This window comes from Sinocyclocheilus rhinocerous, unplaced genomic scaffold (genome assembly GCF_001515625.1).
Source record: "Sinocyclocheilus rhinocerous isolate Xijiao unplaced genomic scaffold, SAMN03320098_v1.1 scaffold200, whole genome shotgun sequence".
In the NCBI taxonomy this organism is placed as follows: domain Eukaryota; kingdom Metazoa; phylum Chordata; class Actinopteri; order Cypriniformes; family Cyprinidae; genus Sinocyclocheilus; species Sinocyclocheilus rhinocerous.
In genome coordinates this window covers 506,225-521,065 of record NW_015641014.1, presented here as the reverse complement: position 1 = coordinate 521,065, position 14,841 = coordinate 506,225, and the positions used below count along the sequence as shown (strand labels likewise).

General features: G+C 34.5%; 2 protein-coding genes across 2 annotated transcripts; one reads left to right on the top strand and one right to left on the bottom strand.

Annotated features, from left to right (window-relative positions):
* Positions 1 to 895: 895 nt before the first annotated feature.
* Positions 896 to 6,010, bottom strand: LOC107753681 (G/T mismatch-specific thymine DNA glycosylase-like). The gene is made up of 11 exons (XM_016569882.1): positions 5,517 to 6,010; positions 5,105 to 5,177; positions 4,711 to 4,892; positions 4,448 to 4,641; positions 2,616 to 2,685; positions 2,396 to 2,531; positions 1,967 to 2,049; positions 1,796 to 1,890; positions 1,542 to 1,713; positions 1,332 to 1,454; positions 896 to 1,254 (listed from the first exon to the last, which is right to left on the bottom strand). Exons 1-11 carry the CDS (start codon positions 5,521 to 5,523, stop codon positions 1,175 to 1,177), a joined length of 1,215 nt encoding a protein of 404 aa, XP_016425368.1. The 5' UTR covers positions 5,524 to 6,010; the 3' UTR covers positions 896 to 1,174.
* Positions 6,011 to 7,394: 1,384 nt separating this feature from the next.
* Positions 7,395 to 13,998, top strand: LOC107753643 (5'-nucleotidase domain-containing protein 3-like). Its single transcript, XM_016569852.1, is given in 13 exon segments — positions 7,395 to 7,592; positions 7,734 to 7,808; positions 7,890 to 8,030; positions 8,635 to 8,653; positions 8,904 to 9,043; positions 9,571 to 9,631; positions 10,737 to 10,839; positions 11,016 to 11,117; positions 11,330 to 11,411; positions 11,498 to 11,584; positions 11,942 to 12,082; positions 12,451 to 12,515; positions 13,429 to 13,998. Coding segments are annotated over 13 exon segments (1,482 nt in total). The 3' UTR covers positions 13,697 to 13,998.
* The last annotated feature ends 843 nt before the right edge of the window (positions 13,999 to 14,841 follow it).

The window sequence follows — 14,841 nt, the reverse complement described above, 5'->3', positions numbered from 1 at the left end:
GGTATGTATTTTAATTTTAATTGTGACAATAACTAATACACATGGCTTTATTTGGCCCTTAGTAATACATACATATAAAAAACAAAATACAACTTACAAAATGACATACATAGTACATAATTCTCACAGCAAAAATGAAGCTGGGTTATTATGATGTAACAGGTATAAATGGTACTAAACAGTTATACATACTGATTGCAAATTAACAAAACACAATTCTAAAAAGTCTAAAAATAGCATTCAAAATGAGGTAAACTGAGTGATCTGTTTTCAATAAGCACCATAACTTGGGACTGAGCATGCCATCTGCAATTCTACTTTAAATCCATGCACGGAGGACATGCACAGTGATAAACCTCTTCCAGAGTCCAGCCATGGTTTCCATTAGGAATTTGTTGCACTGAAATACTCATATAAAAAAAATAAACATGTGAATGTGAAATAATTCCAATATCACGAAAACACATAACTTCAGCTAATGGGAATACACATTACCAATCAAAAGTTTGGTAAGATTTCTTTAAAAAAAAAAAAAAGAAGTCTCTTATGCTCACCAAGGCTGCATTTATTTGACCCAAAATACAGTAATAGTGTGAAATATTATTACATTTAAAATAACTGTTTTCTATTTGAATATATTTTTAAAATGTAATTTATTCCAGTGATGCAAAGCTGAATTTTCAGCATCGTTACTCCAGTCTTCAGTGTCACATGATCCTTCAGAAATCATTCTAATATGAAGATTTGCTGCTCAAGTAACATTTCCTATTATTTTGAATGTAGACAAGTGAAAAAACAATGCTGCTTAACATTTTTTTGTGTTCAAATGAACAGGATTTGTTTGAAATGCATACTTGCTGAATAGAAATTAATTTCTTTAAGAAAAAAAATCTTACTAACCCAAACCTTTGAATGGTAGTTTATGACTGACGTTTCCTTAAAAGGATAAAAATAGAGGCACAAAATTAACAAATGTCTCAATCAGAAAGTCATTCACGCTTTCACACACTGAAATCACATACATTAAATAATTCAGGTAACAACTTCAGGAAACAGGCAAAACACATTAAAATATGAAATAAAACAATAATTAAAAAAAATGTTTAGTTGGTCCTTCTCAGTACATACAGTGTAGACAACAGTCTTTGTGCGATAACTACTTTTCTCAGGCTATTCAGTTGCTGTTGCTACATCTGATGTCTGGAATCTGGTCTGCAAACGGCTGCATTGTCCACCAATTGTCCGATACCTGGTCTAAAGAATTTTGACTATTATTACAAGCACCTGACACAGAATTGTTCATATTCTTTCCGTACACAATATTTATTTACCTGTGTCCGGAGAAGGATGGACCCCAAATGCTTGCTGTGGGTGCTGCTGTGATCCCTGGGCACAGGTCTCCTCATATCCAGGGTCATGCTGCTCTTCTTTGATTGCCAGTCTTTTGGCATCCTCTAGAATAAACAATGACAAAGGACATTGGTTAACAACTTATATTTTTGAACAACACAAAAACGGCTTTCAATTGTAAAAGTCTTCACCTTTGGCCACAGTCAGATCAAATGAGTAGTTTGTCTCTTGGATCTCTTGAGTCCTCACCACTCCCTTCATTTGATCCCTGAGCTCCTTTAACTTGATGAAGAAGTGCACTTTGTCCTGAGCACGAGGAAACTGGGCACAGCGTGGGCTTGATGATGGCATCAGATAGCAAACCTGGACAATAGACAATAGCTCATATCTAATCAATATGCAACTATAAACAGGAACATTAAACTATCAAGAAAGAAGCTCGTACCGTCTCTGTTTCCGGCACTTTGTAAGGCTGCAATCCGAACTCTAAGTTCTTAGCCTTTACTCCAAAAATCTCCTTGCAAAATGTTTCGTAAATACCTGAAATATCAAACAGGATTAACTTTCATCATAAACATGAGTTTAGACTTAAATCAATAGCAAATCAACGACTTACATTTTCCATTGAACACAGCGATTAAAGGTCTGTACTTCTGGAGCTTTTCCAAAAGCTGGTGGCCACCTTCACGGATCTCTTTGCTGCAAACCAACACTCAAGATATTCAAATGTATTCATATCAAGCATTTCTTAGGGCATAAAGCTTTTTAAGGTGCGGTCCCATTAGCAAGATGTTGGAGAAATTTGCATTGTTTGAGACTTTCCAAAAAGGTCCATTCTCTATTGTCAATAGTTTATCAAAGTATGAAGCTTCACTCGCACAGAAGTCACTTATAAATCCAAGCTGCTTGAATAGGTTGCGAAACCTGCTTGGGGAAATCTTTCACCCTCACATGAAATGACTGAAATTTGTTTGCAAAATTTGACTGAACAACCATAAATGTGGCCACAGCTTTCACACAGATAATGTAAATGTTAAAGTCTTACTTTGATAGGTCTTTACTCCCAGGTGTTGTCCTCTCCACCATATTTGTGAAACCAATGCCATACCGTTCAGGAAGCGTCTGATCATGCATGTGGTTGAGCTGTTCCTCAGTCAGCCCAGAAAGATATAGGCATTTCCCTGTGAGACATTCAACAATCAATCAAAAGACAAGCATAAATATATAAACATCCTTTACAAAAGAATAAGCTGAATAATACATACAAAAGTGGTTCCCAGGATTTGGATAATGCCTTCCCTTGTAGGCTGACAAAAGTCCAGGATTGATGCCGATCTGTAAAAGTAGCAACGAGTTTATACAAACAAACAAAAATGTCATATTACTATTTATTCATATGTATTAATTCAGATTAATTTTAAAATCCATAATAATTATGAATATATAAATAAAAATAACTTTAAAATAGTTAGGTCCATATATATTTGGACACTGACACAATTTTCATAATTTCGGCTCTGTATGCCACCAGGACAGAATTAAAAATAAAACAATTAAGATGAAATTGAAGTGCAGACTTTAAGCTTTAATTCAAGGGGTTGAACAAAAATAGAAACATAAAATGCTTAGGAATTACAACCATTTTTATACACAGTCCCTCCATATTCAGGGGCTCAAATGTATAATCATTAAATATAATCATAAATAAAATGTTCATTTTTAATATTATGTTGAGAATCCTTTGTAGGCAATGACTGCCTTAAGTCTGGAACTCATGGACATCACCAGAGCCTGGGTTTCCTCCTTTGTGATGCTTTGCCAGGCCTTTACTGCAGCTGACTTCAGTTATTGTGTGTTTGTGGGTCTTTTTGCCTTTAGTTTTGTCTTCAGCAAGTGAAATGCATACTCAATCGGGTTGAGATCAGGAGATTGACTTGGCCATTGCACAATATCCACTTTTTTACCTTCAAAAACTCCTGGGTTGCTTTTGCTGTATGTTTTGGGTCATTGTCCATTTGTACTATACCCTATACACTTCAGAATTCATCCGGCTGCTTCTGTCTTCTGTCACGTCATCAATAAACACCAGTAACCCAGTGCCACTGGAAGCCATGCATGCTCATGCCATCACACTGCTCCACCGTGTTTCACAGATGATGTTGTATGCTTTGGATCATGAGCTGTTCCAAGCCTTCTCCATACTTTTTTCTTCCCGTCATTCTGGTACAGGTTGATCTCAATTTCAGCTGTCCAAAGAATGCTTTTCCAGAAGTGGTCTGACTTTTTTAGATGTTTTTGGCAAAGTCAAATCTGGCCTTGTTTACACCTTGTGGTGAACCCTCTGTATTTGTTCTTGTGAAGTCTTCTCTTGATTGTAGACTTTGACAGTGACACGTCTACCTCCTGGGGAGTGTTCTTCCCTTGGCTGGATGTTGTGAAAGAGTTTTTCTTTACCATGGAGAGGATCCTCAGATCATCCACCTCTGTTGTCTTGTAAGGACATCCAGGCTTTTTTTTGTTGCCGAGCTCACCAGGGTGTTATTTTTTTCTCAGAATGTACCAAACTGTTGATTTGGCCACTCCTATTGTTCCTGCTATCTCTCTAATGAATGTATTTTGTTTTTGAAGCCGAATAATTGTCTGTTTCATTTGTATTGAGAGCTCCTTTGACCATGTGACTTGGGTTCACAGCAACAGCTTCAAATGTAAATGGCACACTTAGAATCAACTCCAGAACTTTTACCTGCTTAATTGATGTAGAAACAATGAAAGAATAGCCCACCCCTGTCCATTTGAGTCAACTGTCCAATTACTTATGGTCCCTTGAAAAAGGGGGGAGCTACATATTAAAGAGCTGTAATTCTTTAACCTTTCCTCCCATTTTGATGTGAATACCCTCAAATGAAAGCTCAGAGTGTGCACTTTAAGCCCATATTCATTATGGGATTGTAACTTGAACATGTTTTGGTCAGCAGATGAAAAAATAAACATTGTGCCTGTGTCCAAATATATATGGACCTAACTGTACATATGTACTTAATTTATAGAATAAATAAAAACAGATCAAACTTGATGACTTTATAAACCAGAAACTTACAATCAGCATGTCAAGATTATGTGTGATGATGTCTGGCAGCTTTCTAGCCATGACTTCCTCCACTGACATCCCGTTGAACCGATCTAACATCCTCTTCGCTTTCTTGGCAGACTCTTCAGCTTCCGTCTTCTCCTTTCCTTCACCTTTTGGAGGCCTTCCTCTTTTCTTTCCTTTTGCTGGAGTCGTCGGAAGGGCTGCAAACCAGATGTTTAATAAGCTGCAGAAACATCCCAGTTAAATGCACTGTGAGGATGCAAAAGTACCTGGTGGTTGGGCAGAGAGTTGATGAAGCTGCTGAGGTTGATCCAGATATGGATCTTGATGCACTGAAAGATCAGTCATGATTTTGTCCTCCACAGGTCTCTCGGCGTATTGGGCGGCATTAACCATCTGGTGGTACTGTGGCACCTGCTCTGCCTGGTACTGCTGAGAATTGGTTTGATACCTGAGAAAACAAAATTACAAAGACACTGCACTTACTTCAAAACCTATGGCAATAATCTGATCTTTTTCTTGTCAGTGTTTACACATATACCATACACCTTCATATCCCATTTTGATAGCATTTGTTGGAATCACAGTATACACATCACTAATTTATTTAAAACATATAAGAAAGCAACTCTTTTGGGATCTTTTGGGGCTGGGCAAACTCACCAGTACTGAAGATAATCCATAGGGGCCGTCAGAGATGAATACTGCCTTTCTTCCATCTTAATTGGTGGTCTTACTTTAATAGATTAATATTCATGTTTATGTTACTGATATACCAGCTGGTAAACCACACCTCCCTTTGTTTAATCCTCTGTTACTGTCCTATTTTCATTATGCTTAGCTTATCAATTAAACGTCACAGGATTATATAAAACACTCATTTTGTCTAAAAACATAAATATTTCAAAGACTATTCAACCTCTGTTATGAGCAGCACTGTAGGATGCAGCTAACTAGCTCGTTACACTCAATAAGCTAAGAGCTGTGTGTGGACCATTGACGGAATACAAGCATTAAAATCACTCGTTTCTTCAAATACAGATATAATTTTCTGCGTTAGGATTATGAATCTTACCTGCCATATATATTCTTCAGACCTTTTCTGGCACATTTGAGTATATTTAGTGCAGAAAAGTAAAAGCTAAATGATGCTACACACGATGAATGCAGCCGGTGTAAGTAAAAATGTCAACAAAGGTAAAGGCTAAATTCAAAATAAAAGTTCTTAGTTTAACGCATGGTAAAACGATATAGTTACATAGTTTTTTGGATTCAAAGCTTTTCATTTTTTATCTAATTATTATAGATGGTGATTTGAAAATTAACACGATAAAACGTTAATACGAGCAACCATTCGTGCCGAATTTAAATCCATATTTTTATACAATAAATTTCTAATGGCTGGCTTCACATTGTTGGACTCGACCATTATTTACAAAGGAGGGGTCGTATTTTTTCTCTTCATACATTTTTATATAAAACGCATCTTATGGCGTGCTTGAAATTACCGGTGTTCAAATACGTGTAGAACAAAGTATTCATTTAATCAATTTAATTATTATTTTATTATTACTTAGTGCAATTACGACAAACCATCAATTTCAGTACTCCCTATGATAAACGTGATTTAAGACTTCCAAAGCAAACATTTGAGACGTAACAAGAACCTTTACTGCCGAATGTCGTGCAACAAAACCTGTAATGTTATTTCGATTATAACATAACAAGGTTAGTATATGTCTCCAGATTTTATCCAGCTTAATATGGGAATTATAATACTGTATTTAAATATAATCACACATATGCTTCATTTGCTGCTACGTTTAAGATAGCTAGCTGTGATGAAATTTCTATTTTATCCTAGCATTAACCTACATTATACTATATTATATTATATAGGCTGTAAGATTTTAGTTATATTTATTGAAATGATATATGCTGGTTACTCTGATGTATGGTTTTTGTTAGGATAGGACAATATTTGGCCGAGATACAACTATTTGAAAATCTGGAAGCTGAGGGTGCAAAAAAAATCTAAATATTAAAGTTATCCAAATGAAGTAATTAGCAATGCATATTACAAATCAAAAATGAAGTTTTAATATATTTACAGTAGGAAATGTACAAAATATCTTCATGGAACATGATCTTTACTTAATGTCCTAATGATTTTTGGCATAAAAGAAAAATCAATAATTTTGACCCATACAATGTATTTTTGGCTATTGCTACAAATATACCCCAGCGACTTAAGACTGGTTTTGTGCTCCAGGGTCACATTTATGTACTTGAGAACCGTTTTTTTATAATACGTTTTATTTACTTCTATAATTGTAATATGTACCTGCATAATTTAAAATTTTATATAGAGAGAGCTGCTCGGACTATAAAATTAAATCATTAGTCATTATTACATTAACATACTATTGTAGTATTTATCAATATATTTAAAATTCTCGTTTATTTGTATTTTTACATTTGAGTTTTAGTTAAGGTTTTGGTGATGTTATATGATTTTTATTATTTTGTAAATCTATATGTAGCTTGAATACATTTTTATTTCAGTTTCAAACTGAGCAATTTTAGTATTTCAACTACAACTTACTTTATTTCAGTTTGTTGCCGAAGGAAGCATTTCAAATTATCATTTAAGTTCTTTAAATGTATGTTTTCATCTAGTGCATTTTATTTTATTCCAGCTTTATTTTAATATTTTCATTAATTGAATTAATACAAATATTTTAAATTGTTTTTGTTTTAGGAATCAACAATACTGGCCATTACATGAGAATATTCACATACAAAGATTTACTTTTCATAATTAATGTCTCATTACAGGTTAATCGGTAATCATTTTAGTTCCTTTTTAAATTATTATATTTATTAAAACTTAGCAAACATAATAAAAATGTGAATTTAAAGGGTCAATTATTTATTAACACACTTATTTTTTATGTCCACGACAGATTTAATTCCTGTGATATCAAAGAACTTTGTGAACCCAGACACCATCTTTGCTAATAATCAGATGAGTCTGCAAGACATTGAGATCTATGGCTTTGACTATGATTACACACTGGCCTTCTACTCCAGTCACCTTCACACACTCATATTCAACATCGCCCGAGACATCCTCATCCACGAGCACAGGGTGAGTGACCCAAGACTTAATTTATGTATATATAATATTGTTACATTTTGTAAGAATTGCTAAGTGGCACAGAAATTACACACTTAGTTTCAGCAAATCAATGTTTTCTGAATATCTTGCCTCTTTCTGTCCACATAACAGTATCCAGAGGGACTGAGGGAATATGATTATATACCGAATTTTGTGATTCGTGGTCTGCACTATGATGTTCAAAAGGTACGTGTCCAGTCCTGATCTACTGTAGATGAAAATTTAATAAGTAACCTGGCTAACCTGTCAATCTCATTCGGTTACTAGGCCTTACTGATGAAGATTGATGCCTTTCATTATATCCAGCTGGGGACAGTGTACAGGTAGAGTGCAACAAACATCTACTATGATGTTTTTACTGTTTTTATATATTATGTGATTCGTGGTCTGCACTATGATGTTCAAAAGGTACGTGTCCAGTCCTGATCTACTGTAGATGAAAATTTTATAAGTAACCTGGCTAACCTGTCAATCTCATCTGGTTACTAGGCCTTACTGATGAAGATTGATGCCTTTCATTATATCCAGCTGGGGACAGTGTACAGGTAGAGTGCAACAAACATCTACTATGATGTTTTTACTATTTTTATATATTATTATTAAAGGGATAGTTCACCCGAAAATGAAAATTCTGTCTATAATTACTAACCCTCATGTCGTTTCCAAACCCGTAAGACCTTCGTTTATCTTTAAAACACAAATTAAGATATTTTGATGAAATCCGAGAGCTCTCTGACCCTGCATAAACAGCAATGCATCTACCACATTCAAGGCCCAGAAAGGTAGTAAGGACATCGTTAAAATAGTCCATGTGACATCAGTGGTTCAACTGTAATGTTATGAAGCTACAAGAATACTTTCACATTTTCGTTGCACACAAAAAGTATTCTCGTAGCTTCATAACATTACGGTTGGACCACTTATGTCACATGGACTGTTTTAACGATGTCCTTACTACCTTTCTGGGCCTGGAACGTGTCAGTTGCATTGCTGTCTATGGAGGGTCAGAAAGCTCTCGGATTTCATCAAAAATATCTTAATTTGTGTTCTGAAGATGAACAAAGGTCTTACGGGTTTGGAACGACATGAGGGTGACTAATTAATGACCAGATTTTTAAAGGGGTAATATGACGTTGCTAAAAAAGAACAGTATTTTGTGTATGTGGTGTAATGAAATATGTTTGTGGTTTAAAACCGTAGCAATGTAGCAAGCACAGCTCACACAGAAGTACAGCAGTAAATATGACCTCCTTTAACATAGCTCTTTCAATCTCTCCATACAGAGCTCTCACGGTCACACCATGAAGCAGTTCATGGATATCTTCTCCCTGCCAGAAATGACGCTGCTGTCATGCGTTAGTGACTACTTCATGAAGCACAACATTGACTACGAGCCTGTTCATCTTTATAAAGACGTCAAGGTACAATTGTTCCTCAAAATGTGTCATGTATCAGAGCAGGACTCACCTTACGAATCAGAAATCAAGATTTCCTTCACCGATATTAGTTTCTAAGGAAACTGAGTGAGTGCTGTCGTATTTAGGGTAACGCAGATGTCAGAAAGCACAGGATCTCTTGAGCACACATTTTGGATAAATATGGCTCCTGAAGGTGCTATTTAAGTTCGTAGTGAGCAGCATGGAATGGAACAGTCTAATTTTAGAGGAACCGTTTGGATGCACCATCTGTGCCACGTGCCTAGAGAAAAGCAGGCTTACAGATGGTCTAATGTCTTTTATTGGGTCTGAAGATCAGTGTAATTAATAAAAGACGCACACCATTGCTCTTACGTTCAGTCCTGGCCGTAATTATGAATTAACAAGTCTCAAAGGACATATGACTGTCCCCAGATGAAATGACTGAGAGCTTTCACAGGAGGTGTCTGGCAGTGCGTCAGGGCTCTGTGTGGCTTTGATATTCTGCATCTGGTCTGTTTCTCCATTCCCAGGAGGCCATAGGAGACGTCCACGTCAGAGGAATTATGTATCGAGCGGTAGAGGCTGATATCGGTAATTTTCTTTTTTTGTAAGAGTTCTTACCTGGACCTGCATGAAGACCTCATTATAGCAATATGTCTGCTTGAGAGATCTGAACAAATCAAAGTTTAACATGACATAGTGAGGGGAATTGCATAATAATAATAATGATAAATATGTGTTGTAAAGTACTGTATAAAAATTATTACTATATTAATATGCACAAATTAAATAATAATAATAATAATAGTATACTGTAATATACAGTACAATATAAAGTGTAATATTATATTGATATGCAGTAATTAAATAATATTTTTAATTGCATTTATATTGAATATAATTATAGAATTATTATTATTATTGTGATGAATAAATAATAACTATGTACTGTAACAAACCATGAAGGCTACGATGTACCCCTCGAGATCATGAGTGACTTCTATGGCAAGGTCTGTAATCTTGGGCTTTTTTGCTTGTCAAGAGTTTTGTTTGATTTCCAAAAAATGTGATGACATTAGCGTAATTTTGTCGAAATTTAGCGGGGATAACCGTAGCAATGTAGCAAGTATTAATATGCACAAATTAAATAATAATAATAATAATAGTATACTGTAATATACAGTACAATATAAAGTGTAATATTATATTGATATGCAGTAATTAAATAATATTTTAAATTTAATTTATATTGAATCTAATTATAGAATTATTATTATTATTATTATTGTGATTAATAAATAATAACTATGTACTGTAACAAACCATATAACATTTTATAATATAGATCTGCAGTTTGCTCTATAATAATAATAATTGCATTTTATGCTTAATCTATTTTATTATTAATAATAAAGTATGATGTTATATTATTAATATATTACATAGTTTTAAATTGTAATAATAATAAATATGTACTCTGTAATATGTAGTATAAAATGTAACATTTATATACAATAAATGTGATGTAAAAATAATATTTATATTTAATGTAGTTTATCATTAACTAGTACTATTATTATTATTATTATTTTATTTCATATGATGTATATGTGTGTACCCCTCACCCCCTCTTTTGTAATTATTGAATCACACAATTTCAATATTCTTGTAACACCTTGTTTTTTCCTTTCTGCAGAGAAGTATATCTGTTACGCTGAACAGACACATGCTGTTTTACGGAAGCTATCTAAGAACGGAAAGAAGATGTTTTTGATTACGAACAGCCCTTTTGATTTTGTGTAAGTGTAAACAAGATACTAAATTCAAAAGTCAAAATAAACATCAATGCACAGGAAAAATGCATATCACATGACATGAGAGACACCTTACTAAGAATTTATACAAAGCCATTCTGACTAACTGCTCGTATGAAATGCATGTTTTAAATAAAATGTCTTTTAATTCCTTTATTCAGAGATCGCGGCATGAACTACATAGTTGGTAAAGACTGGCGGGACCTGTTCGATGTTGTCATAGTGCAGGCCGACAAGCCAGGCTTTTTCAATGACAGGAGGAAGTAAGTTCCTAAAACCCAGAGAAAGCGCCAGCTAAACCTGGCAGCGCTGAAGCGCTCCTAAATCAATGCCATTCTGACATAATTACAGCCTCCCTCACAGATTCCTTTGTTTAAATCATGACAAATGACCTTTGAGGAGGTATTTAGGCATGCCAACCTTCTTTGAATTCAAAAAGTATGTGTATTTGTGTGTGTTTTTCCGGTTTCTGAAGACCATTCAGACGAGTTACTGATAAAGGCGTGTTGCTATGGGACAGAATTCACCACCTTGAGAAAGGGCAGATCTATAAACAGGTAATATTTCGTTCCCTGCTGTTCAGCTGCGAACTGTTTCTATTCAGTAAAGATGCCGGAATCTGATCTGTTCACTCTGTTGCCAGGGAAACCTGTATGAGTTTTTGCGGCTTACAGGCTGGAGGGGATCAAAGGTTTTGTACTTCGGAGATCACATTTACAGCGACCTTGCCGTAAGGATCATATTCTGTCATTTTCTGCGCGTACACAACCCTACTGCTTTTTGTTTTGATAATGAGGTACACATTGATACTAGGTAACACAATCCATTTTTAATAACATTGAACTATGTCTTATCAATTCTTTTTATATTAGTATATTATCTTAAGTTTATTTCTAATCAAAAGTTTTATTGCTTTATTCGTCGTTTTGGATTCTAGGATATGCAAAGTATTGGCAATAGTTCTGTCTTATTAATATCATGTGCATGTCAGAAAGTAAACATGTCTCAACATGCTCTGTACTGATATCAAAGACAATGAATAGATTATGCAAATGTTGATGTAATGAAAATGTCATCATGTGTGTAGGACTTGACCCTGAAACACGGTTGGAGAACAGGAGCTATCATTCCTGAGCTGCGTAAAGAGATCAAAATCATGAATACTGAGGAGTATGTCCACACCATGACCTGGCTGCAGGCCCTGACCGGACTGCTGGAGCATATGCAGGTCAGACCACCCAGGGGCGCTCTAAATAACAAAATGAACTTACCAAAATTCACTATTTTGTACAACTATTTAAAATGTGCTATTATTTGAGCGTTAGTCCATAAAGGTAATCTAAATGTAAAAAAGCAGACATTAACATGCAAATATTCAGTATTGACCAATACATTTAAATAAATCTCTAATATTGGCTGATAACTAATAAGCTACCACTATAACGTGTTTTTTTTTTTTTACTTGAATGATATCGGCCAACTGAAAAGAACTGCATTATATGTCATTTCCATTTCCGTATTTTCATGTCCATATGTCCTTTCCACTTTGGCTAGTTTTGGGCTAGTTATGAAGCTGTATTTTTCGTTATGTTGCAGGTGCATCGGGACTCTGCGTCACAAACGGTGATTCAGCAGTGGATCAATGAAAGGGAGGAGATGAGGTAATCCTTAATATGATCTATTATAATATTATCCTTAATATATATTTTTTTTATTAAGGTAACTTATTTTTTTTTCTTTATAATTTTATTTTACAAACAGTCAATTTTAGAGTTTGTCTATATAGTATTTATACATTTTTATTTCAGTTGTAGTTATAGTTATTTTACTATATCAAGTTAAACTAAATGAAAATAAGAAATGTTGCCCTAGCTGAAATAAAACAAGTTTAGATTTTTTTTTTAATATTTTAGTTTATTTCTGTTAATGTTTATTTTATTTCAAGTAAAATAAATTTTGATGGTATTAGTTTTAGTTAAAGGGATAGCTCAGTCAAAAATGAAAATTCTATCATTAATTACTCGCCCTCATGTCGTTCCAAACCAGTAAGATCTTTGTTCATCTTTGGAACACAAATTAAGATATTTTTGATGAAATCAGAGAGCTTTCTGACCCTGCATAGACAGCAATGCAACTGACACGTTCAAGAAACGTAGTAAGGACATCAGTGAAATAGTCCATGTGACATCAGTGGTTCAACTGTAATTTTATGAAGCTACGAGAATACTTTTTGTGCACAAAGAAAACAAAAAATACCGACTTTATTCAATGAGTAATTAATGACAGAATTTAGATTTTTGGGTGAACTATCCCTTTAACTACAATAACCTTGACAGACACACACATTTGGGCTCATTATAGAGAAACTTGACATTGAAAATCATTCAGAAATGATTTTTCTTCTAACCAATGTATACAGTAGACTACAGTGTATTGATGGCATAGAGAAAATGTTATACTGTAGATGAACCTAGGTGTTTTGAGTTGTTGTATTTTATTCGAATTGAGCTTGAAATGGCCAAAAATGGTCATTTTTTTTGTATCCAATTATTAAAAACAATTGGTTTCCAACAGGTTACGTACCAAAGACATCTTCAACGCCCAGTTTGGTAGTCTTTTCCGCACATACCACAACCCGACCTACTTCACGCGCCGTCTCTCCCGCTTCGCCGACATCTACATGGCGTCCCTCAGCTGTCTGCTGAACTACGACCTCCAGCACACCTTCTACCCCAGACGCACACCCCTGCAGCACGAGTCTCCCATCTGGCCCGAGCAGACCAGCACAGGAGCCATGAACATCCCCTTCCAGAGCCACAGCACAACCACCGGACCTGAGTAGAGAGGCCACACAAGACACTTGCTTTAAAATGTATGTACCACAGAACAGCTGCAGTTACATCACTTTAATCAGATTCAGCTCTAGTTTTAAAGACACATGTGGGTGAGTCACTTCATATAACTTCTGTGCTGTGGTACATGTAATCTTTGAATACCTTATTTTTGATACCATGTAAAACACTCTACATGGACGAGAGAGTACTTAAGGAACTTTGTGGTGTTTTAATGTGCCTCGTAGTGTATTAGAGATTTTATTTTTGTAGTTTGTAGCCTTTCTTTCATCACTGGCCTTCATAAATCTTATTGATAGAATACTTGACACTCAAGAAAGTGAATGTACATATGAAAGGGTTAAAAGTTGATTTTGAGCTGAACCTGGTTTCAAGAAGCTAATGAAGAACAACTTTTGTTAGAACCAAAAGGGAAACTCTCAGGAAGGCAGATGGACACTATATTCATTTTGAAATGATCATAAAAAAAATCAGTGTTTAATGTTTTAAAAAGCCTTACATACTGTGTTTAGCAATGTATGATGATGATAATGTACAACTGGCTTCAAAAGTTTGAAACCACTAGTGATTTTTGTTGTCATATTAAGCAGACTAACTGTTTTCCAAATTGATAAGAAGAAGCGTTTTTGTTTTTTTTCTGAGCACCAAATCAGTATATTATGTGACATTGAAGACTGGAGTAGCTTTGCCATCACATGAATAAATTACATTTTACAATTTATTAAATTAGAAATCATTGTTTTAAATATTTGAATAATACAGTATTTCATAATATTACTGTCTCACTGTATTTTTTTATTAAATAAATGCAGCCTTTGGTGAACATTAGAGACTTACAGGAACATTAAAAAATCTTACCGACCTCGATCTTTTAAACTGCTGTTCTTTTTATTACAAATTATATACATTATAAAAATAGTGAAAAGTTGAACTGAAAAATATATGGGAATTTGACCAAGTATTTTATCTGTTATTATTATTTAATGTTTTCAAAATTTTAAATTGGTGTAAATTTGATTTTGAATCTCAAATTTTCATTGTGGTTTCAGATTTTTGGTCCCTGCTGTATGTTTTCATTGTGTAACTGTTTAGAAATCAACATTATAGCTGAACATATATATATATATATATATAT

What these genes read in the sequence shown, in the direction of transcription:
- LOC107753681 (XM_016569882.1), bottom strand. An exon ending in AAATCCTGGGAACCACTTTT is followed by an intron (nt 2,532 to 2,615) that starts GTATGTATTATT and finishes AATGTCTCACAG; the next exon opens with GGAAATGCCTATATCTTTCT. An exon ending in GGGAGTAAAGACCTATCAAA is followed by an intron (nt 2,050 to 2,395) that starts GTAAGACTTTAA and finishes GTTGGTTTGCAG; the next exon opens with CAAAGAGATCCGTGAAGGTG.